This window comes from Beta vulgaris, chromosome 7 (genome assembly GCF_026745355.1).
Source record: "Beta vulgaris subsp. vulgaris cultivar EL10 chromosome 7, EL10.2, whole genome shotgun sequence".
Classification (NCBI taxonomy): Eukaryota; Viridiplantae; Streptophyta; class Magnoliopsida; order Caryophyllales; family Amaranthaceae; genus Beta; species Beta vulgaris.
In genome coordinates this window covers 54,719,416-54,743,248 of record NC_079208.1, presented here as the reverse complement: position 1 = coordinate 54,743,248, position 23,833 = coordinate 54,719,416, and the positions used below count along the sequence as shown (strand labels likewise).

General features: G+C 36.4%; 3 protein-coding genes across 6 annotated transcripts; all 3 read left to right on the top strand.

Moving 5' to 3' along the window:
• On the top strand, nucleotides 1-8,009 carry LOC104899845 (serine/threonine-protein kinase Nek5). 4 transcript variants are annotated; one of them, XM_010687125.4, is made up of 14 exons: nucleotides 1-707; nucleotides 792-858; nucleotides 959-1,024; nucleotides 1,143-1,189; nucleotides 1,302-1,347; nucleotides 1,462-1,542; nucleotides 1,638-1,680; nucleotides 1,801-1,850; nucleotides 2,168-2,249; nucleotides 2,327-2,376; nucleotides 3,038-3,111; nucleotides 4,155-4,206; nucleotides 4,571-5,191; nucleotides 5,642-8,009. In XM_010687125.4, exons 1-14 carry the CDS (start codon nucleotides 610-612, stop codon nucleotides 7,622-7,624), a joined length of 3,360 nt encoding a protein of 1,119 aa, XP_010685427.2. In that variant the 5' UTR covers nucleotides 1-609; the 3' UTR covers nucleotides 7,625-8,009. The 4 variants fall into 4 exon arrangements, with proteins under 4 accessions (XP_010685427.2, XP_048504310.1, XP_048504311.1 ...); XM_048648353.1 differs by lacking the exons at nucleotides 1-707; nucleotides 792-858; nucleotides 959-1,024; ... (2 more) ...; nucleotides 1,462-1,542; nucleotides 2,168-2,249 and having other exon boundaries at nucleotides 1,639-1,680; XM_048648355.1 differs by lacking the exons at nucleotides 1-707; nucleotides 792-858; nucleotides 959-1,024; ... (3 more) ...; nucleotides 1,638-1,680; nucleotides 1,801-1,850 and adding an exon at nucleotides 3,750-3,811.
• A 1,195-nt stretch (nucleotides 8,010-9,204) lies between these two features.
• Nucleotides 9,205-10,497, top strand: LOC104899844 (NDR1/HIN1-like protein 10). Its single transcript, XM_010687124.3, has one exon. It carries the CDS (start codon nucleotides 9,360-9,362, stop codon nucleotides 10,095-10,097), a length of 738 nt encoding a protein of 245 aa, XP_010685426.2. The 5' UTR covers nucleotides 9,205-9,359; the 3' UTR covers nucleotides 10,098-10,497.
• Nucleotides 10,498-22,637: 12,140 nt separating this feature from the next.
• On the top strand, nucleotides 22,638-23,833 carry LOC104899843 (NDR1/HIN1-like protein 1). The gene has a single exon (XM_010687123.4). The coding sequence runs from the start codon at nucleotides 22,831-22,833 to the stop codon at nucleotides 23,479-23,481; it is 651 nt and encodes a 216-aa protein (XP_010685425.2). The 5' UTR covers nucleotides 22,638-22,830; the 3' UTR covers nucleotides 23,482-23,833.

The window sequence follows — 23,833 nt, the reverse complement described above, 5'->3', positions numbered from 1 at the left end:
AGAATTAGTAGTAGTTGGGAGTTGGGACCTGCAAAATTCACCTTCGTTTAAGTCTTAACCCTGATTAACATGCTTAATGTTGGTTGTAATCAGGTGCAGTTGAACTTCAATAAATATACACTGGTGTGGTGACTGCCTGGTCTTAAAGTCAGTGACATAAAAATGGGAGTGAGTAATAAAATATCCTCTCTTTTTCATTTTTTGTTTAATTAAGTGAGCTTCAATTGAAGAAAGAGAGTGTGTTTCTAACTTCTAAGAGAGAGAAGACCAAAAGAGCAATGAAATGCAAGCACATCGACATTGAGGCAGCGACTGTCTGGAATTGCAAGATTTTTCTTAGGGTTCGCGCAAATTCTAATTCCAATTCACTTTGGAATTCGATTTTTGGTTCAGTTATTCAAATTAATGTCAGTTTTTTGCGTTAGCATCTTGATGAAATAGCAAATTCAAGTTTTCGGCGATTTTTTCCAGCTCGAATTCAGTAATTGTTGTTAGATTGATCTACAATCTCTACTTCAAATTGTGATATGTTGCGTGGAATTGCATTTTTGAAATCGAATTGTTTTAGAAGCTTCAATTGAATTTTTTTGAATCTAAGATTGATTATAAATGGAGTCAAGAATGGATCATTATGAGATCATGGAGCAAATTGGTCGCGGTGCATTTGGAGCCGCCATTCTTGTCAATCACAAGCAAGAGAAGAAAAAGTTCGACTCTCTTTTAGTTTTTTGAATTTTTTATCAATATTAAAGTTTTATTGCTTGATTGAGCTCAATTTTGAGTTTCTGCAGATATGTGCTAAAGAAGATTAGGCTTGCTCGACAAACTGAGCGATGTCGTCGATCCGCTCATCAAGAGGTAGATAATCAAATTGTGTTTATATTGTTGATTTGAATTATTGAATTATGTCTCGAATTTTTATAATTTTTTCTAATTTTGTCAAGTGGTTACATTGTAGATGTCATTGATTGCACGTATTCAACATCCCTACATTGTTGAATTTAAAGAAGCTTGGGTTGAGAAGGTAGGTTAAGATTAAGTGTGTTAATTTACAACATATATGATCATTTTGATAATGTATCTTTTTCAATGTTAATTTAGAAAATACTTGGATGATTTAGAGTATGATTTGATAAATGCAGGGCTGCTATGTTTGCATTGTTACTGGTTACTGTGAAGGTGGAGACATGTGAGTATATATAATTGCAATTTGGCATTAGTTTTGTGCTTTATGAAAGTTATGGTTTTCTATGGGGTATATGACGAATTCTGGTTCTTTCGCCGTGTCTGAATATTATCAGGGCTGAGTTGATGAAGAAGGCATATGGTACTTATTTTCCTGAAGAGGTAATGGTTTTTATATGCATTATTTGAGATTCGAATATCGGAATTTTTATTTATCAAATAGAAATTTTATTGTTTTTATAAATCTGTTTTTTTTCTTTTGTTTCTTTTCATTAGAAACTCTGCAAGTGGTTCACACAATTACTGTTGGCTGTTGAATATCTACATTCAAATTATGTCCTCCATCGAGACCTTAAAGTATGTACATTAGTGACTTTTTATTTTCCTCTTTGTTGCTGGATGTTTACCAGCCTTATAATTTCTACTGATTTCTCCTATAACCATTTTTGCAGTGTTCAAATATATTTCTGACGAAGGACCATGATATTCGTCTTGGTGGGTGCTTTAAGTTGCTAATGAGTCAATATTCGTCTTTGTGCTCTGGTTTATGCTCGGGTTTGTGCTCGTATTGTACTCCTTGATTTTTGATGATAACCATCTCGTGAGGAAATGCAGGTGATTTTGGGCTTGCTAAAACTCTCAAGGCAGATGATTTAGCTTCTTCTGTAAGTAGCTCTGGACATTGGAAGTTTCTTACTAATTACCAGCCTTTAACTCTGTACTTCAGTGGACAGTTATTATTGTGTATTCCTTTCTCTGTTGCACGGCAATTTGTCACTATGGGCTGGAGATTGATGAACTTGCAGACCAATGGGGAAAGGAGGACAGTTTTTGCTTATAATTCTTTTAAATTAAAAGGGAAGATAGGGTACATAGAGAGGAGTTTGATACCAGCCCCACTCTTCAACATGCTTTCCTAGAGTTCTTTGCTACCACGAGAAGACTTGAAATTGAAGCTAATTTTATGTTATCTGTGCTTTAGGTGGTTGGAACACCAAATTATATGTGTCCTGAACTTCTGGCAGACATACCTTATGGCTTTAAATCTGATATTTGGTCCTTAGGTGCGTGTGTCTTTTTCTTTTTGGCCCTTAGTACATGGATTTTTAGCTAATGACTTGATTTATCTTATGTTTATCAGGTTGCTGTATGTATGAAATCGCAGCTCATCGACCGGCATTTAAAGCATTTGTGAGTTTCATGAGGCTAACTAAGCATATCCACTTGTTCATACTTCATTATTCTCAGAGTTACTGAAACGTTGAGAATTTTGGTTTTGCAAGGAGATATGTCTGTTTTCCATTTTGGTTTTAGTTGGAAGAGTGTCGATTGTATATTTCTATCTGTAAGTGACTATATATCAATAATTAGGAATTTGATGTTTGGGAATATCACCCCTTCAATTCTTGCTGTGGTGTTTTTGGGCGGATAAAATTTCTGCATCTGGCCATGTGGGGTGAGGGCAAAAAGACCATGTAAGCATGATAGCACAGGGAATTGAATGTGCTAAGTTTTTAAAATTATGGCTTTAAACCTTTGGGGATTAAGGGTTTGATATTGTTTTTGCTTCTTTGTGTCACAAAAATTGTAACTTGTGGTATCTTATTCATTATATCTCTGAGAAACTTGTGTGCTATCGTTTTTTTTTTATGTTTATAGACTTGTTTCGTTGTCTGTGATTTCCAGACAACTAGTACCTTATTAATTGAGTTCGCAATCTTGCTTACTGCAGCAATGCTTATTTAATTTGCTTTTTTATATACCTAATGTTTCAAATGTTCATCTGCTAAGATGATTCATTCAAGCTCTCCTTCTATGTTTTAAGATGCTAAATGAAAGTACTTTATTCCAGGATATGGCAGGATTAATTAGCAAGATTAATCGATCATCTATGGGTCCCTTGCCTTCATGTTACTCTCCTTCACTGTAAGTCTACCTACATTTCTCTAGCTATAGTTTTCGCATGGTTATTGGATTATGCTAATTCCATAGGGATGTTTTTTGCACGTGTAGAAAAGAAAAATAATACTGGCATGATTTTGCTTTTTTCTCCAGAGGAAGCATGAGCTTTAGAACCCCAAGTTTGAAGAACAATTTCCTAATTCTACTTTTCGTGTGTGTGTGTGTGTGTGTGTGTGTTGGGGAGGGGGTGTGTGTTACCATTTTCAAGAAATTATTAAAATTGAAACAGATTTGGAGAATTATACTGTGCATGCTCATACTCATATTTCCTGTATTCTATTTGGAAAGGGGGGGGGGGGGGGTTCTGTCCAGGAACTGTTTGGATAAATATATATATAGTGCGTGCTCAAAGTCTCTGTGTTTCTTGCCATTGTTGAATGGGAAACAATGTTTATTTTGTACTTACCCACTAGTATCATGGCTGTGAGGGATTTTCCTGGATCGTGTTCAGACTTGTGGAATTTTTTCATCAACTGACTTAAGATTGGACTTACATTTCCTATCGTGATTTCTGCTTTGCACTTGAGGAATAACCTATTGTGAATTTTCTCAAAAATTTCCTGCGAGCTCGTTTTATTTTTGACCCATTGTTCAAGTCTCAGTGCTTATCTCATTCTCAGCCATCTTATTTTGCAAAGAAGGCAAGCCACAGGTCAATATCAATGTATCACTTCTTTTCTGACATCAACTGTTTAGTCCTCATCACTCATTCGGAACCATAATGAATAATAATTTTACATAAATACTTTTCTAACTGATAACAGAAAAACCCTATTAATGAAGACAATTGTGATGCTTATGATATAGTTGAGACTTTATATGGTCCTTGCCAAACTGTTGAAAGGAATATGGCTACAGAAATTCTCATCTGAGTTAAAAAATGCCAATAGTCCTTTTCTATATTTTTTTCCAACTGAGCACTTCTGTCCTTTTGTATATATGTAGAATTTCCAAACTACTTTTTAACAGTTTAATCATAGTGAGTCTGTGAATTTTTGTACTTGCAGGAAGAGTCTAATCAAGGGAATGCTACGCAAAAATCCTGAGCATCGCCCAAGTGTATGGAGTTTGATTGTTTTTATATAAATATACATATATACATAATGAATATCATCCTTAAATGAGAACATGAGTACACTTTGTAGTAATCTTTTTTAACCACATGTAATTCATTTTGGCTAAATTGTAACCATTTTTCTCTTGCGGAGTCAATCTTCCAAAAGTATTACATTTCAGGACAAAAGATAACCATGTAATATTGTTTCAAAAGGATTATACTTTTACTAAAATGGATTACTATTTCACTGTTGTCACGTTCTCATGTAAGAGTTCTTCTAACTTGAACTTTATTCTATATGTACACAAGTAGTTTATGTTTGGCTCTTGGAGCTTTTTTTTTTATTAATTCAATTGAATTGAACAGGCATCCGACATTCTGAAGAACCCTTACTTACAGCCTTATGTCTACCAATACCGGTCCTCCACTTCTACATATCTGGGGAAACCAATGTCTACAGTTCGTGAAACACGAAAACCAATGATTGAGAGCCAAATCAGTAGCAGTTCTTGCAGTGATAAAGATAGTTCTGTTTCAACTGAGAAGAACATTTCAGTCATGGTTTACTGCGAGAATAAGGCCACTGAAACAGATATGGCATCTGATGATGATGTAGATTATGAGAATTCAACTCAAACTAATGAAGAGCAATGTGCTGCAGAGTGTGTGGTCAGTATGCAGGAAGAGGTCATAAAATCTGCTAATAATGTGCCAAAATCCAACAGTGAGGTAAAGCAACCGAAGACCTTAAAAAATATGCTAATGGCTTTCAGGGAAGGTAAAACTAGGGAGAACAGTTCTCCTATGCGAAGCAACAGAGGAAGAGCTGTGCAAAGAGCTAACATTGAAGCATCACCTAAAGTATGTAAGCCCACCATTGTTCCTCCTACTGTCAAGCCTGCTTCTGATTTTCAAGCAGTTGTGCCGGCAAGGATCAGTCCTGATTCAGCAAAAAGAGTTCATGGATCGTCTTCTCTGAAGCATCAGGTTGATAATGAATGACTTAAATAGAGAAAATCGCTCAAATAACCTGAACTATGACTAAAAACATTTAAGAACCTGAACCATACGTTATCTGTGAATAACTTTAAGCTTTTAATGACAAACCATAAAATGTCCTACATCTTGATTCTTGCTTGAAAATGGAAATTTCTGTAACAAAATAATTACTTGCAAGTTGCATCTTACCAGGAAAATGAAGTATAAACAAAGAAAAAACAAAATAGAGAACAAGAGACGTGAAATTTGCAATGAGATGTGGGCTATATAGTTTAGCTGCTAAATTTTTAGGATTATTTTATGTTACTAATAGTTTTCTTTATTGTTTTTGGTTAAGACTTTGGGTAATGTTGAGTAAATTTTCCTTAATAATATTAATGTTTGTTTTATTGCTTAATCTGCTGATAGCCTGATACTAAGTGGCTGTTGTTTTGACAGTTACCTATTATTGAATCCTCGCCTAAGACTAAGCCCAGACATGAAGATGTTCCTTCACCTGGACCTATTAAACAAATTGTTGAAGATGGAATTGCTGGTAGGTCAAGGCAAAAAACTCCTCCTCCCAATGTTGTAAGACGGTCTTCCTTTCCAGCGAGGATAAAGCAAGCAAGTGTTGATGTTCCGAACAGGGAAAATGACTCCACAAAGGTAGGTCTTGGTGATATGGCTCAGGAGTCTGAGAGTGTTGTTTTGCTGAGCAAGAGCCCCCCAACTCATGCTCCACAAGGGGTAAAACAGAATTCAGGGGGAGGTCCAAAGGTACCTCGAAGAGCCACAAGGACTGATAGCAGCAATTCTGTATCTTCTTCTGTGTCCATGCAAGCTTTTGAACTATTTGATGATGCAACAACTCCTTTCCGGAGCTCATTGGAGCAGACTACCCATGATTGTGAAGTAGTGAGCCACTCTAAACAGCTTGGATCTCATCGGCCAAGCAGTGCTTCTGCATCCATTTCAAACCTTAAGATGCCTGAATGTAATCCTGGCAATGCTACCTGTCATCAGACCGCAGTGACTGACACTGAACATTTCGAATTGCATCGGCCAAGCAGTGCTTCTGCGTCCATTTTGCATCATAAGATGCCTGAAAGTAGTTCTAATTATCACGATTCAGTCACTCAGGGCCAACGGTATGATTTGCATCAGCCAAGCAATGATTCTGCTTCCTACTTGTTCCCCGAGATCCCTGGAAATAGCTCTGGTAAGGCTGTTTGTGACAATGTGATAGGAAAGCGTGTTGAAGAAGAATCACATCGGCCTGGCGATGCATATTCGACCCATATGTATCCTGAGATGACAGAATGTGTTTCTGGAAATGGTCATCAACATGATGCTGAAGCTGAATTATGCTTTGTTGAGACATTTTCCTTTTCTTCCGGCTCTCCATCTGGGACAGACAAGAACTTATCAGGAGACATTTATGGACTCAGCAAGCCTGAATATCAGAATATTGGTTCTAGTAATGTGGGTATTGAAGCACCTGCATTCTCGAATCGTCAATGTAGGAGTTCTCAGGAAATGTTGGACGTGGGTTCTGGTCCTTCTAGCAATGTGGGTACTGAAGCTAATGCATCGTTGAAGGTCCCGTATAGGAGTCATGTGGAAATCTCGGCATGTAAGGATTACTCTTCTCCCAGCAGGTCAAGTGGTAGATCTGATCATACGCTATGCTCAAATCCCGTGTCTCCATCACAAGGTGATGACAAGTTCACAGTAAAGGAATTCTTGTCAACTGAGGGAGACAAAACAGCTTCAAATGCATCTGTATCTTCAGCCAAAAAGAACATCCAGAAAGATAACGAGTTCATCTTCCAAAATATACCACCAGAACAAGCTCCTGCTCCCAGTTTACCCGCGGTTTTTGAGGAGGTTGTACATGTCCCTCGGCGTAGTAGTTTCCGGGATGGAAGTGAGCAGCAATTCAGTGATACTGTTGAGAGAAAGATGGATGTTGGCACGCTCGTTAATGTAATCAGAGATGAGAGGGATGAGAGCAACATGAATGCTCCGATTTCTTCAAAACCCTCAAATTGCTCACGGACTATGACTCCAAGATCAGATTCTCCTATGAGATCTGGCTTTTCTGAGGGTTATGAATCCTCGAGAAGTGATGTTAAAAGCTCGGAGGCAACTGTGGCAATCTCTGATACTTCACTGCAAGTGAAGCCTCAGTCTGGTCCGAAAGAGGGGGACTCCCCATTTAAGGAAGTTATGGATGTTAAGTCTTTTAGACAGAGGGCAGAGGCCCTTGAAGGACTACTTGAACTTTCCGCTGAGTTATTGGAGCAAAGTAGACTAGATGAGCTTGCCGTTGTATTGAAGCCCTTTGGCAAAGATAAGGTTTCGCCAAGGGAAACGGCCATTTGGTTGGCTCGAAGTCTTAAAGGCATGATGATTGAGGACTCTTCTCGTGGTTCATGATTTAGTTCCACGTTTGTGCTGGTAAATTACCGATATCGTGTTCAGCAGTATTCTGTCCATACTCCATAGCTATCATTCTTCTTGGTCTTTTATTTTTCTCCTCTAGGAAAACAAATACGTGGTCCTCTTTGTGGATTTTTTGAAGAGAAACCAAAAAAAAAAAAACCCTGCTTCTTTTTTACCATTCTTTGGATGCAGCATGTTGTTGTACATAGTGGTGACACGGATTCAATAAGGTTATTTTTTTTTGTTTCTGTCAATTGTACCAGTATGCTGTACTGTATAGCACATATATGAGCGCCTGAATTATTCTCCTTGGAAACGTTGTCATTCCTTCTTCTCTTAAGACTTAATGAGAAATCAAAATTATTGTTTCAGTATTCAACTATATAGGGTCTTGCTTTAATTGGTTCATTGGAACAACCTTATTGATGTCATAGGTTTTTAAGCTTATTGAAAACACCTAATTCCTGAGATTGCTATCTCAGTGCACCTTGCATGGTGTTGGGCCACCCACGGTAAGATTAGCCGGAACATTAACCCCGACAAAATTACATGTCATCGCAAGGTATGTGAATTGTGTTTCCACCTATAATCCCCTGTGATCTTGATAGGAAGCCTGACTTCATGATGCTTGAATCTCGATATCCGAGCCATCTGAAAGGCAATGATGCGTTGATGGTAACAGATACCTAGCTCTCAGGATCAGCTTTTGCTCATCTAGATAAATGAGGGCAAAAGAAGTCGACAGAAGAAGAAGAGATGAGAAATTGATGGTAGTAAATGAAGACATTGGCGTCCTGGTAAAGGGTTGCCAATGCACAAAGAGATATTGAGGCCAAAGCTAGGAGTGCAGAGATTGTATGTAGTATTCCTTTTGGTTAAGGTTGAGGGGTATTGTTGTATTCAGTGACAAGAGCTGAAATTTTGGGGAGAGTGGTGATATATGGGCATATAATATGCCATGGTGGTTGTTTTAAGTAATAAAATGCATGCGAGGCACAACTTGGTTAAGCCTCTTCTTTTAGCGATTTTCTGATGACGACAAGCTCATCAAACAACCATCAAGAAAATTCAAATGAACAAGGAATTTATGTATTGTTGGGTTACTAAATAATAATGTCAAACTTAAATCATCATATGACATCTACAACAATAATTATCCTTTAAGGTCTAAGAGGTGTCTTCTATTCAACTTATTTTAGTTAATCCGAACGTATTAGACCTTATCTAAGCTTATATAAATTTATTAGACTTTATTTTGCGAAAAAGTCATATTTTATTTTTGCTAAACTGAATTCATCCGATTTTTATTAGAACTTACTAGATCTTATTAATACTCATCAAAACTTATCTTTTCTTTTTTTAAAAGGAAAAACTTATCTTTTCTAACAAATACAAAAATGTGAATTAAACATGGCCTAAATCTAAAAGGTGAAGGTAAAGGTTAGTTGACATATTTTAGCAAGAAAGTGAGTGGAAGAACAAGTTGTGTTTTACTTTAAGGCCCATGAGTTCAGTCCAATGAAATCCGCGTATTTCTCTTTTTAAGTTAACTTAAAAAACGACAGATTTAGAATAAATCCCAAGCAAAGTATATAGTCTAGCATCTTCGCATAGAAGAAAACTACTCCTAAAAAAGAATCAACAAACAACACAGTATAAACCTTAGATTTCATATACATCAAAATCTTCTCACTCTTACTATAACACACAAACCGTCACTTTTTTCCCGATGACCGACCCATCTCGTCCTGCCACCGGTTACCCAGCCCCACCACAAAACGGTTACCCACAACACCAACAACCACCACCACAACAATCAAACTACTATTACCCAAACCACAACCCTTACAACTACAACGCGCCACCACCTTACTATCCACCACCACCACGCGCCACCTTCTTCCGTCGTTTCTTCGCCGCACTTATCGCTGTTTTTATCATCTTCGGCGTCATTCTCTTAATCGTATGGCTCGTACTCCGCCCTCGTATCCCTTCTTTCACTGTCGACTCACTTTCTCTCTCCTCCCTCAACGTCTCCAATTCTCCTTCTCAGATCTCTGGTTCGTGGACTCTTCGATTCTCTGTGTCAAACCCTAATCACAAACTCCATGTTTACTACGACGAAATCGACGCTCGTTTGTTTTATAGAAACTCGTTGATTACTCAAAATCAACTTCCGCCGTTTGATCAAGGGACGAAGAATCTCACTTCTATGGATGCTCATCTTGTTGCGTCGTCTGCTTATATTGATTCTAATTTAGTCAGTAGAATTAATGGAGATCGTTCTAGAGGTAGTGTGAATTTCGATGTTCAAGTGATTGCGTTGGTTAGGTTTAAAGCTGGGGGTTGGAGAGCTAGACGACGATTTCTTAGGGTTTTTTGCGACGATTTGAGTGTTGGATTTTTGTCGAATTCTTCGAGAGGAAGTTTATCTAATGGGCCTAGGCGATGTGCTGTTGGAATCTGATATTCTGTTTTCCAGGTGATTTCTTTATGGTCACAGAAAGAGAGAACATTTTGATTGTTTTTCGTGTTATGTTGTTAATGCTGTTAATCTTTCTGTAGATATAATTAGAGAACTTTTTTTTATGAAATGTATAGATTATGGTTAATTGGTTATGTTATGCCTCCGAAATCCCAGAAAAAGAAGAAAAACCCTAATTTGTGGCTCAATTAGTTTTAGTTTTTCATTTGCGTGACTCGTCGTAAGTAACACAGTGTTTGAAGTTATCATGGTGTTGTCATTGTTTGTTGGCTGGAGAATTTGGGATGTGAAGTAAAAATAAAGGATTGTATAATGTACCTTGGAATCGGAAAATGAAGCGCATTTTTTAGTTTTCAAGAGTTAAAAGAATTTGATTTCTCGATCATGTTTTTTGTTTCTTAGTGGGAATTGGCAATGGCGGCTTCATGTTGGTGAATTATTGTAACTTGTTCATTTAATTTGATTCTTAGTGATGTGAGTGTCACAATTATGTTGCTAGATGAATCTGCTTTTACCTCCTTTTGTTATGCTGGATGAGTTGCATAGCAATAGTCCTTCTTTGGTGGAGTACAGATCATTGTATACTCAGGCAATACATTTTCATTTGCAGGGATAATGGAATAGTTAATACGCTTCCATTTGCAGTGGAATAGTTAGGGATGATGAAATAGTTAATATTTTATTTGATACCTTAACTATTATAGGAATTTGTTTTTTTCTCCCTCGAAATGAAAGAATTAAGCTCGAGTCGAGTGATTATGTTTTGTTTTACATTGTAGTGTGTGGGCCTTGACATTAGTCTGATTAGTGGAGTATGTTGTTTTTGGGAAAAGTTTGATTTTCCTTAAGTTCTAGTTTCGTGTAGCGGTGTAGGGAATGGGAGAGGCAGGACACACTAGCTCATGAGAAATGAAAGAGATACAAATTACAGTAGAGAGGGGATGTATAGGGTGAGAACAAGAGAGTATAGAATAGATAAACCAAAATTGGAGCGTTGGAGGGATGGGACAGAATTAGCAACGTCACGTACAACAGCGAATTTGAAGGTGGGTGCTTCAATGTGCCTAGGGTTATCGTGGCACTAATATCTCAGACTTGGTAGAGGAGTTTTTACATGTCCTGATGTCTTGGAAACTTTATGGAAGAATCAATTACATACTAGTGATCCCCTCAAAAAAAAAAATTACATACTAGTGAATTGTATAGAATTTCTTTGAAGCAATTAGTGTCTGGTAGGAATTGTGATGCAACTAGCTAGCTGGTAACACTAAGCATGCTTTATGGGTAAAACTGGAGGTTTTGCCAACATTTGTCTTGCCTTCGAAAATGTTGCCTTTGAGGTTTTGATTGTGAGCCTCAAACTTTATGGTATTAGTGGACTTGGTAGTGGTATCCTGATGTCTTGGAAACTTTATGGAACAATTAATCACATACCTAGTGAACTGTATGGAATAAGTGGTCAGAGTACACATTTCACGATGTCCTGGAAACTTTATGGAACAATTAATCACATACCTACTGAATGTATGGAATAGGTTATCCGAATATAACTAATGCAAATAGGCTCCGAGGGAGAATATTGAGGCAATTAGCTGCTAATCATGATTCATGGATGAACTGGATGTTAAGCACACATATGTTCTGCCTTCTACGATGCTCCCCTTCAGCTTTTGTTTGGTAACGACACCTACTCTGTTCCCACCTTCCTAAAATGTAAGATTTACCAGTGTTCTCTTTGTTAGAAGCTGGTTTTTGTGTTTGTGCGTGCCTGTCTCTTGGGTTGGAATGTTATGTGTAAAGTGTGAAGCAATTGTGAATTTTGGATCATGTATGAAGGAAATAATTTGCTCAAGTTGGATGAGTTTCTCTGCTAGTCTGTATTTGTATCGTATAACTTTCATGTTAGGTCGTTAGCAAATGAGAATAGTCGACTGTCGAGTCCCTTGCGTTGCTTATTGTTCGTATTGGAATTTGGGGGATTTTGTTATTGCTTGATGAGAAGAATGAGGATGCTTGGTAATGCTCTGGTGAGTGCTGAAGTAGCTGGAAAGAGCTAGAATTGATAATTAGGGCTCTTTACACTGTTCATGTCAACTAAGCTGGATGAGTGTGCAAGTGGCGGTTAAGTTAATCCTAGTGATGGTTTCCCACTTCCTTCTACGGTCAATATGTGTGTAAATTGATCTCAGTGCTATCAAGTACTTCTGAGTTTTGAGTTATTAATGGAAAATTTGTGGTGTCAGCCTGTCAAATTAACGGACTTGTCTTAAACATTAGGGGGTCTTTTAGGTGGAATCATTCTGAGTGTTGTTTATTTATGTCTTCTTCCTTCAAAACAAATTCTTTGTTGAATCAGCGGGATCAAGCATATTTTAGGCATAAGCCAGCATGTACTCCCTCCGTCGGTTCGTTCCATTTTAGTTATCATTTTAGTTATCATGTTCAAGGGATGAAAATGGAACATTGATGTCGAATCTGCCTAATCGGGTTTTGTTGAATTTTGAAGTCATACTTCTGGTTTGATTTTGTTGGAGTTGAACAACGCGAAATGTAAGAGAATGGCGATGAAGCAGTAAGATCGAAAAGAAGCCTATATATAACCTTTACTTGCTAAAGTAATCCCTCAAATCTCTACAATGTCCCTAAGATCACATTCCTCTGTCTACTAATTCCTAGACCTGGTTATTGGGTGGGTCGGGTTAGGGTCAGTGCGGGTCGGAAGTGGGGAGGGTCATAAGAGGGTCGCTTCATAAAAGGTCGGTAGCGGGCTGGGCCAAATGGGTAGAGGGCCGATAATGGACGGGTCGGTAAACGAGCAAGAAAAACAAGGAACAAAGAAAGCCAAAAGTAAGTATAAATGAATGTGAATCCGAATATGTAATTATTTTTACAAAACTTATTTTATTTTTTAAAATTATTAGGTTTCTTTGTTGACCCTATAATGACTCTATCCAATAATGACACTGTCCGATAAAACCTTGTCTAATAAAATCCTGTAAAATTGACCCTAATCCTTTAACCATTGGGCTACCCTGTCCAATAACTACCCCCATCTTTCATCCTCATTTCAGTTGAACTTATACCAGTAAGTAGTCAGCACTCAGCAGTCCATCAATCATCCCACGGATAATACACAGGAATGTTACATGTAACTGAAGATCTATCTCACACATAAATCGCACATGTAACGGAAGACAAAATTCCCCAAGACCCCCACATGCAATTGCAACACAAAACCCTAATTGAAATTAGGAGCATTCCTGTGACTGTTCAATCTCTAAACGCCAATTTTGCTCAAAAGTCGGCAAACATTTTTAATAGCCAAAGCAAGAAAATATACAAGCGAAAGATGAAAAAATAAACTTGGGAAAAAAGTAGTAGTGGTTCACTGATATGTGATATCACTACCTTTTTCCTCTTACTAGATGCTGAAGTAAAATGTTCCATATTAGAAGCGTAAATAAAGGAATGGTAACTTCATGACACTAATCTGTAGGTTTTTTTTTAATAATAATGAAGGGTATTTTTAATTAAAAGGTAAGAGAGAAGACGCCTTAACTGAACCGGAACCTTGCACAGGTCAACTCGGTAAGGGGGAATGGTAAAGGGAAATTCTTACACTCAAAGTGCCTCTAGTGTGTACCTATTCAAAACCAAACCACTAGACCAAGTACGACTTGATAATAATGAAGGATTTCCAATATGTTATATGCCTTGTTTTAACTTCACTTTCCATGATTTCAAATAGATGCAATGGAGGATGCCTCTCATCATATTATGCAGCTCTTGTTAAATATCAAGTTCATGAAACCTTAAGTGGTGTGATTGTTATGTCTATTAGAGTCTATTAACAACTGAAGGGACCCGGTGGAAATATATTTCTCTTTTTTAGACAGAAAATTGCATTTTCCTTCGCTTGACAAATACTCAATCTACACAAACTCCTTATACAGTATACTGGCCTGCTTGCAGATAAAAGTTCCTGCTGCCTTGCTCGTGGAGGCGAACCATGGAACACTATTCAGGCAGCAATGATGTGTACACCATGAAGTTAATCTTTACATCCCAAGTAAACAGTAATATATTTTTTTTATCCATATGCGCCACGAAGGTCGTACAAAGTACAAAGATTCGAAGGGGAAATTCGAAGTTGTGACCTATCGTTCACAACAACTCAATCTTAACCATTAGGCCAAGACATTCTTAGTAAGTAAACAGTAATATGATTAGACAAACACAAAACTCTATGAAAATGCTTTCGTTAGTTAGAAGATTTGATCAGAAAAACAAGGTAGTGTACAGTGTACCGCCTGCGTGCATAGCCATTTACAAGCATACGAGAAAGGAAACAATTAGCAGTAACCATAACTATAGAAAATAGTTAGGGACTTCTCTCTCTGATGAAGTTAGGAATATGTTTAATCACATTTCCTCAGGTGCTAAGCTTCCATATGATCAAGTTTCCTAATTCCTATCATGCAAGTCTGTAGTACAAAATTTATTCTTTGGCATTTCAAACTAGTTACGTTATCAGAAAGAATAATGCATGTGGCTGGGTAACTTTAGAAGTGGTTAATCTCTTCTCCTCAATGTTGTAATTAACTTTACATCTATCTCTACATAAATTACTCTATTTCCATTGTCCTCAACAGACCTACATGCTACAATTTAACCTATTAATTATAGCCTAAATTTCAACCTTTTAGTGTTGTTATTGAATTCACCTTCAAACTTTGATCTATTTTTACTTGTTACCAATTACACTCTGTTAAAAAGAAGGGTAAGAAATCTTTTTGTTTATACGAAGAACATCGTCAACATGGGATCAGATCTATCCACAGACAGATCCAATGCAATTGACGAAAAAATTAAAGAACTCGAGGATCAACTGTCTTCTACCAAACAAGAGGTATCATTTCGAAAATCCAGTTTAGAAGCCTCGAAAAAGGAGATAGAGAGGCTCAAAGAACAAATTTCAGCTCGTGAAAATATCAGACGAGACATGGAACTGAAATTATGCAAGGTAAGGGAACTCGAGAAACAACTTGTTTCTACCCAGGCTGAGGCTTTATCTGCCAAGGCTAGTCTTGAAGTATCGAAAACGGAGGTCGTGGACCTCAAACAACAACTTGTGGATTGTAAAACAGTCCAACAGGATACTGAAATGAAGTTGCAGGAAGCGTGTGGCCAACTTTCTTCAATGGAGTCTATACTACAATCTAACAAGTTCCAATTAGAGCTATCTAAGAAAGATTTGCAAGTGATCCAAGATCAAATTTCCGCTTGTATAAAGGATATTGAAAGCATGGAAGAAGAAGAAGGTAAGGTACGAGATCAAATTTCTTTGAGTAGCTTGGAGCTACAATCTACCATAATCACATTGGATCTTTCCAAAGAAAGAGCCATTGAGCTCGAGGAAGAATTTTCTACATGCAAGAAGGAAAGTGAAGAGTTGCAAAGAACATACCAAGGTGTGGAGGATCATATTTATGGAGTAAAATCGGAGTTAGAATCCATTAAGGTCGAGCTAGAATCCTCAAAGAACAACATAGAAGAGCTCGAGCATGAGATTTCCTCTTGTATGAAGGAGAATGAAGCTATAATCATTGACAAAGGAAAGGTAGAAGACGAATATTCTTCCATCAAACTCGAGTTGGAGTTAACTAAGAGTCAATTGGAATCTCCAAATGAGAAGGTAACACAATTGATGAAGCTACAAACGGTAGAACATCAACTTTGTATGGCGAAGGATGAGTTACAATCCACACAAATCTTGTTGGAATCCTCAAAGAAGAAGGTGGAGGAGCTAAGTAATGAATATAGCCTTGGCAAGAAAGAAATGCAAACATTATCAGATTATCTTCATTCTATTAATTCTGAGGTACTGTCTAGCATCGAAAAATCAGAAGAATTAGATATCTCTAAGGAAGCTACTGATGAGGTAGACATCTATAGTAACGATTCTGAACCTACACAACAACATGAAGATGATGTATTGACTATTATTGGAGACGAATCTGAACCTACACAACAACATGAAGATGATGTTTTGACTCTTGGAGACGAATCTGAAAGTTCGAGAAGCACAACAACAAGTGATGATGATGATGATGATGATGATGATTTGTGGGGATAGTGGTTACAATTCAGCTAGTATGGGTCACTGAACTTACAGATCCTGCATCGCGAATGACCATTATCAAAGGGCAATGAACCTTAATATAGTCTTGATCATGTATAAATAATTTCCATAATGTATATTCTAAGCATGAAAATAAAGGAAGGCGCCTAAGAAATTTAAGAGTACTGGCATTTCTTTTGACATCATTCAATTTACTGTACACAATACATTTCTTTTCTTGCCATTTTTAAGTGCTTAGCAAAATTCTTCCTTCATTTCTGTATTAAGGGATACTCAATCAAAGCCAGAAACATATTGTGCGTGTTGTTAGCTAGCAGTCTAGCATGCATTGCTGACTTTGGCGCTGTGAGTGGTGTGAGAAGTGAGATTGAGTTTTTGTTCAGCTGCATTCTGTTGTGCGATTATAAAATCACATAAATATACATACAGAGTATAGTATCTATCAATCATTGAATAACAGAAACCACATGAATAATTAGCTGAATATGATTTACAGATTATCTTTAGCGAAGTTGATAATAAACTCTCTAGACGACCTCAAAAATGCTAATTATAAGCACTAAGCAGTTAGAACAAAACCCTTGACAAAGTTTTTCTATACTATCCCCATAGTTTTTACACTTTCCATACACCACACTATCTTTCCCTTAATTCTTAAGAACTCCTTGATCCGAACAAAATTTGATTTGTTTCTGTTCCGGTATGGAATAAATAGTAGGTGGTGAACCGGTATCCTCTGCATATGTAAGCCGGACATCCTGCAAAACAGAGCACATAAACTAATCTCGGGGGTTGATTCGAGGAACGCCCCTCTGATGCCTAAGTCAGTAATGGGTAAATCGGAATCTCTCAAGTGGAGTATAATAATGATTGTAAACGTACCTTATGACTCAGTTCATGAGGTATTTATAGGAGCTAGCTGGCAGTGTCCTAGCAGAGGTAGGACTCTGCTCCTATTGGTTTGATACAATTCTATCCTATTTCAAAATACTTATCTTTAGGCTCATAGGCGCATTAGATAGTAACTGGATCAGCCCAAGGCCTATATGAGAATAGCCCAGGGTAGGAGTACCATTAAGGTATCCTGATAGAACCAGCATGACTCAGTCAACGGTTCTTTAGCAGCACGGGCTATGATGATTCTTATCGGTCTATGAGAACTGGTATGGAAATCAATCAACCCCCTTATAGTTTCTAGTATTGTAGAATAGAAATTTTCTCTGGCCTCGACCTTTAGGAGAATGCTACATACCTACATCTACCCAGTGGATAATCTACCTACTATATATAGATAATTGAAAAATTATTTTTGTACTACTGAGTTGGAATTCACCAAGTATCGGGGTATATTACCCACAATTGGTTGATATATTTTTTTATTTAAATTTCCCTGTATTTATGCATGATGTTAAGAGCTTTACATCCCTTTAAAAAGTGCTTCATATTACTTCCTCCGTCCTATAATATAGTCTTTGTTTTTTTTACACGGTTTTCAAAATGTAACTTTGACCTTTAATATTTTCTATTCCGTATTAATAAAAAATATAAAAAGTTGATATTATGAAACTACACATTGAGACGAATCTAACAAGATCCCACATGAATATGTTTTTTATATATACAAATGAGAATATTCAGTAAAAAAAATTTAAAGTTTGACCCATTAAAAATGAAGTAGACACTATATTATGGGACGGAGAGAGTAATTGATATGAGGGAGAACCCAATCATTCATCTTAGTTAACTTCAAGGTTGATACATTTACTCAGAGGAGTAATAACCAACTGGGGTTGATGTGAGTGGTTAAGGCCCTCTCGCTTCTTAACCAAGATCTCGGGTTCGAATCTTGGGTGTGAAAAAAATCTCAACTGAGAAAGATGTTGCCCTTTGAGATACCCATACAAACTCTCATAGAAGATTAGTCCACTCGTCGAAAACAAAATTCCTCAAGACAAAAAAATAACAGAAAAAAAGTAGTTGGGTTAAATTTCACTTTATCTCACTAATATTTTATGTAGTGGATAGTTTGGGTAGACAATAATTTCTTCCAATTCCACACGATTCTACCAATATAATGAATGATCATGAATAGGTATATAAATAATGAGGAAAAGTGAAGATTGAGTGCAACATCATCTCATCATCCATGTCTGTCTTACATTACGTATTTGATACACTGATAGTCATCTATATTCTATAGTAGTAGTAGTACTAGAAGTATTATGATACTCATTAGTAACGTCTTCTAATTATAGATCTCCACTTCATTATTGCTAATCAAATGCACTCACTCCTAAAGAGTCAAGACTCACCACATACAACTCACTAATCATCCAATGATACCATTAAACAAGTGGGATCATTGACTTGTTATGCATGTTAGACATTAGGCATTTGTAAATTCCCATTTGCCCGGCTTTTAGAAACACCACTACACCAGTGTAGAACTTTTCTTTTAAGTGCTTTACTTTTTTTAATTATCTTAACTATATCTCTGCTTTATCATCTCATCTCTACCATTTATCTAAGCAACTTTTTTTAGTGAATGCTGCGAACTCCGACGTTATAGAATAGAATTATATATACTCGTTCAGTCGTTCTACACTAAAATCATTGCTTCATTTTCTTTTATCTGTCCCACAATCTTTGTTGCATCCTTGTAAGTGGGTGTTTGGCTTAATGTAGGAAGTATAAATTCTTAGGAATTTCAAGGTCAAGAAAATTTTATATGACAAGTGCAAAATGTTGCCTAATTAATTGAATATGACAAGTTCTAATTGCCTAAAGGAATAGGTAAGTTAATGTATGTAAATTTGTGGATATTAAGGCTGAGAATATAAGTTGAAATAGAGCTGAAACTGATAAGGTAGTTGAAAAAAGCTAAACGGATAAAATAGCTAAAAATTTCAGTACCTTAAATTGAGATGATATATATGATAGCAACTCAATTTCAGTCAATTTTTGAGCTTAAATAAAATTTAGCCTCTTACCGAAATACGATTATTTATCTTAGGTGATTTAAACTTTTAACACCTACACATTTAAGGTGACTTAAATGTTTTGCCAAACAGGATCTAAGTGTCGGTTTACATGTTATGTCAACTAAATAATTTTGCAATTTTTCACTTCCAAAGAACTTTCACTTCCAAAAATTTGCTTGTCAACTAGATAATTTTGCAATTTTTCACTTCCAAAAATTTGCTTGTCAACTAAATAATTTTGCAATTTTTCACTTCCAAAGAGCTTTCCCTTCCAAAAATTTGCTTGTCAACCAAACAAAGACTTGATTTGGAGACCGCACTCGCTCATCCATTTTTAACCCTTATTAGTTAAAGGAGTTGTTTGGCAATCGATTATTGGCTGGTTTAGTTAGCTTGTTTGACTGGTTGGAAGTATTGACTGTATGTATTGGCTTTTTAAGTTGGTTGTTTAAGCCAGTTGTTTGCAAAAGTAGTGTTTGGCAAAATTAATTGTGGTTATTGGTTGTTTATTAGAAAGTTTGCGGGACAATAAGCCAAAAGCCAATCCAAAAAGCTGTTTCAGGCAGCTTTCATTTTGGCTGAAAAGCTAACCACACACTTCTTTTGGTTGTTTGACTAAATTAAAAAGCGAAAAGCGAAAAGCCATAAGTCAATGAAAAAACCATTAACCAAATATGGCCATAAAATATAGCAAAAATATGGAACAGCTATTTTAGAACTGAGTTTTTACAGAGAGATAACAACTAAGTTAAAGGACGATGTCATCCAACTTTTGTTTATATTCTTTTCTTTTTTTGAGATTATTGCAAGCATTTATGGTTTGCAGCATAAGAAAATGCACCTATAGCGTTTTTTTATCTAACGGCAAAGTCAGGTGGTAAAAAAAAAACTGCGTTAATGTTTGCCTTACTTCTTCCGCTATATTCACCATTCTTTATCAAATTCGAATCTTTCATTCACTATTGGTTTTGGTTCTTTTCTTTTATGGGATGAAGATGGCATTAGAACTAAAAAAGGGTTTGATCAACCAGTAAGGAGAGAGTTCAATCTACCTATAAATTTAAAGGAGGTATCATACTAAAATCAATTAACAATATCAAGAACACAAATTATTGAAATAGGCGATAGACAAACCCAAGTTTAAATTTTCCTGGCAACCACATTCCATCTCACTCTAATTCAACACTAGTCTTATAAATCTTGCACCAACTTAGTTGTTCTGACGCAGTCGGAAATTATGGAGAAAAGCAAGCGCTAATCTCGATCAAGAACAGACAGATTATTTACAGGCGATAAATATGTAAAAACTCCGGAATCCACCATAAAAGAGTATGAACTCTGTGATATTATTAAAAGTCAAAAACTGTCTCCAAACATTGACCTAATAATGTTTAAATACGTAAAACAAAACCCTAATACATTAAGGAAATAATAAAATTCGAAAATAATTAAAAGGCTGATTTCGGGCCTTAAACGAATTCGGATGGCTTAAAAAGCCTATAGATCACAGCATAGCGGTGAGTTTGACTCGTTGGGCCGTTCCGCTTCCGAAAAGATATCACAATAAGCAATCGGACTCCGTTGGCCAGTTTAGTGCAAATCATTTCAGGCTTTTTTGTCGCGCTTCCTTATCGAACTTATCCGCCAACCTTCCTACGTCATGTTCCTTCTTTTCTCCTTGCTTTCCGTTGAATCTTGAAAGCAGACAATTTAAAATAAAAACTCACCAGCCTCTCCGAATGAATCAGCGACTATATAAGGCAAAGAGTCACTTCCTTTGTAGTCATATGGCAGTATAAAATATAAAGAAGAAAAGGGAAGATTTGAACCTGTGACCTTCGTTCACAACACCTCAATTTTAACCACTACACCAAGACATCGTGATAGGAGAGACAGTAGGTGATACCCCCTAAATAATTTTTTTTAAATTAATTAACTTCCTGGCTTTGTATTAGGGGAAAAAAAAAGACACTGAAGACAATAAAATGGTAATATTCGTTGAAAGTAGATGATATTAGGCAGAGTCACCTCGCACTCAAAACACTCAACCATTGGCAAAGCATAAGGAGCGGCCCACAAAAGTTGATGGGCGGTGTAAACATTTTGTCAACAAAAACTCAATTAATAGAAGGGACTAATGTCGTTTATTAGAGATATTAAAATATGAAATATAACCCGGCCCGCATCCACTTGTCACTTGTATTGTCATACACATATTACATATAGATGTAAGACGAATATAGTATGACAAAATAAGCTTGGATGTTAATAAGGTCATGTCCACATGCCTAACATCTTCCACCTCCGCACTCACATGGTGACATCTAGACTTGAATGACTAATTATACCTTCACTCACTAATCACTACTAATTTGATTTCTATATAAACGCGTTTCTATTATTGTCGGCTAATTACTAATTACCCTAGCATTTTTTTAAAAAAAGTTGATAAGATAAAGAAACTCTATTAAATTGGCATCTCGCACTAGTACAATCAGCTAAGTTTGCAAGTCAGATTCCTTGAAGAGAGGGGGATGATAAGGGAGACCTCAAATTATAAGACCAAATCTTTATCAGTAGATCAAACCTTAATTGATAGTTATTACTACCTCAAGTGTTTCAAGCAACATCACTTTACACGTTACAATCCTTAATTATATATACTTCATTATATATTATTACTTTTGTTAAAACCGGTGAGGCTAGTTAGCTCACTTCGATGAATTAGCTTCAACAAGCACATCCTCCTCTCTTCTACTATGTGGTTTGTAGTTAGTTTTATTAATTAGGTAACAATTTTATTTGCAAAGCAATCCCTCCAAACACAAAGTCAAGTTAGGTCGACGATTTAATCTATGCAAAAAAAAGTTTTATTAACACATCTCTCTTTACCAAATAAAAATAAGTCATTATAAAATACGCATATCACCAATTTAACATACTAATTAAATTCATAATCTAAAAATAAAGCTCTTTCTCCTAGACCAAATATTAGAAACACACCCCTATATACTACCTTTTTTTTTTTTTAATTACAACACGTGATTATTTTTATGCACTTATCAAAATGTTAAAAGAACGAATAGAGTAGATGATACTTTGTGGTTAAAATCTTACATTTTTACTTGGTCTAGTGGGAAAAAGAGTATACTTTCAACCTCAAGGTTGGGGGTTCAATCCCCACTAAAGACACTTTGAGGGTAGGGATTTCTTTTACCCTTCCCCTTACTCTCAAGTATCTGACCCATTAAGACCTGAGCAAAGTCTGGGCCACTTCTTCTTACCCAAAAATTAAAAGAACGAATAGAGTAGATGATATTTTTTTTTTATGATAGCACCAAAATCCCAACCTCATTTTTATCCCTCACATGCCTTGATATAGATCATATAGTGATATCCACATTCCCCAAAAAGCAATATGAATGAGGCATTCACTTCACCTAACGCATAATAACACTCTTTAGCCCACTCCACCCTACTCCACAACACAAACTACTCTCATCTCATCTCCCATCTGTTATATATCTCCATCCTCCCCACCTCCCACAAAACCTTCTTCTCCTCCTCCTTCTCCTCCTCCTCCTCCTCAAAAATGACCTCAAAAGATTGCGGCCACGACGACGACGATCGTAAAGACGGATTCCGATGTATAATCGGCGGCATCTTAACCTTAATAGTGCTAGTTCTCTTAGCAATATTCATCATATGGCTAGTCCTCCGTCCAACCAAACCACGCTTCATTCTTCAAGACACAACCATCTATGCTTTCAACGTAACAGCACCAAATCTCTTAACCGCAACATTTCAAGTCACACTTTCCTCTCGCAACCCAAATGGTCGTATAGGTGTTTACTACGAACGTCTTGATGTGTATGCTTCTTACCATAACCAACAAATTACTTTACCAACAAGATTACCATTCACTTACCAAGGTCATAAAGATATTACCATTTGGTCACCTTTTCTTTATGGTAATTCTGTTCCTATTGCACCTTATTTAGGCATGTCTTTACAACAAGATCAAAATGCTGGATTGGTTCTTATGAATATTAAGATTAATGGTAGAGTTAAATGGAAGGTTGGAACTTGGATCTCTGGTAAATATCATTTTAATGCTAATTGTCCTTCTTATATTACTTTTGGTAATAAAGGTAATAGTAATAATCCTAATGCCTTTAATTTTGGTGCTGCTGCTGTTAAAATACAGCAATCTAGTAGCTGTCAAGTTGATGTTGCTATATGAAGTAATTCATTATTAGCTATTACCATCGCTCCTTAAATACGGAAAAAACTTTGTCTACTCAACGGGTAATCTATCTATTAGAAATAGATATTAATAATTCGTCTATTTTCTAATAGGTGGATAGATTAATCTCCTCTAAATACTTTATAGTTTGTACTGCCCACTTCTTTTGCTTTATTCATAATTTCATAGTCTAGCTAGTTACCTGTAATTTTTACTCGCTCTTTCATTATTCTTATACCATTATCTTTTTTTTTGCGTTATTGCTTATTAGAGGTAAATAGTGGGTTGCACTTTTTGAATAATTTGTAAATTCTTATTGAAGATAATAATACTATACTATACCCACTCA

What these genes read in the sequence shown, in the direction of transcription:
- LOC104899845 (XM_010687125.4), top strand. Translation starts at nt 610, where the DNA reads ATGGAGTCAAGAATGGATCATTATGAGATCATGGAGCAAATTGGTCGC. An exon ending in TCCTCCATCGAGACCTTAAA is followed by an intron (nt 1,543 to 1,637) that starts GTATGTACATTA and finishes CCATTTTTGCAG; the next exon opens with TGTTCAAATATATTTCTGAC. An exon ending in ATCCTGAGCATCGCCCAAGT is followed by an intron (nt 4,207 to 4,570) that starts GTATGGAGTTTG and finishes TGAATTGAACAG; the next exon opens with GCATCCGACATTCTGAAGAA.
- LOC104899844 (XM_010687124.3), top strand. Translation starts at nt 9,360, where the DNA reads ATGACCGACCCATCTCGTCCTGCCACCGGTTACCCAGCCCCACCACAA.
- LOC104899843 (XM_010687123.4), top strand. Translation starts at nt 22,831, where the DNA reads ATGACCTCAAAAGATTGCGGCCACGACGACGACGATCGTAAAGACGGA.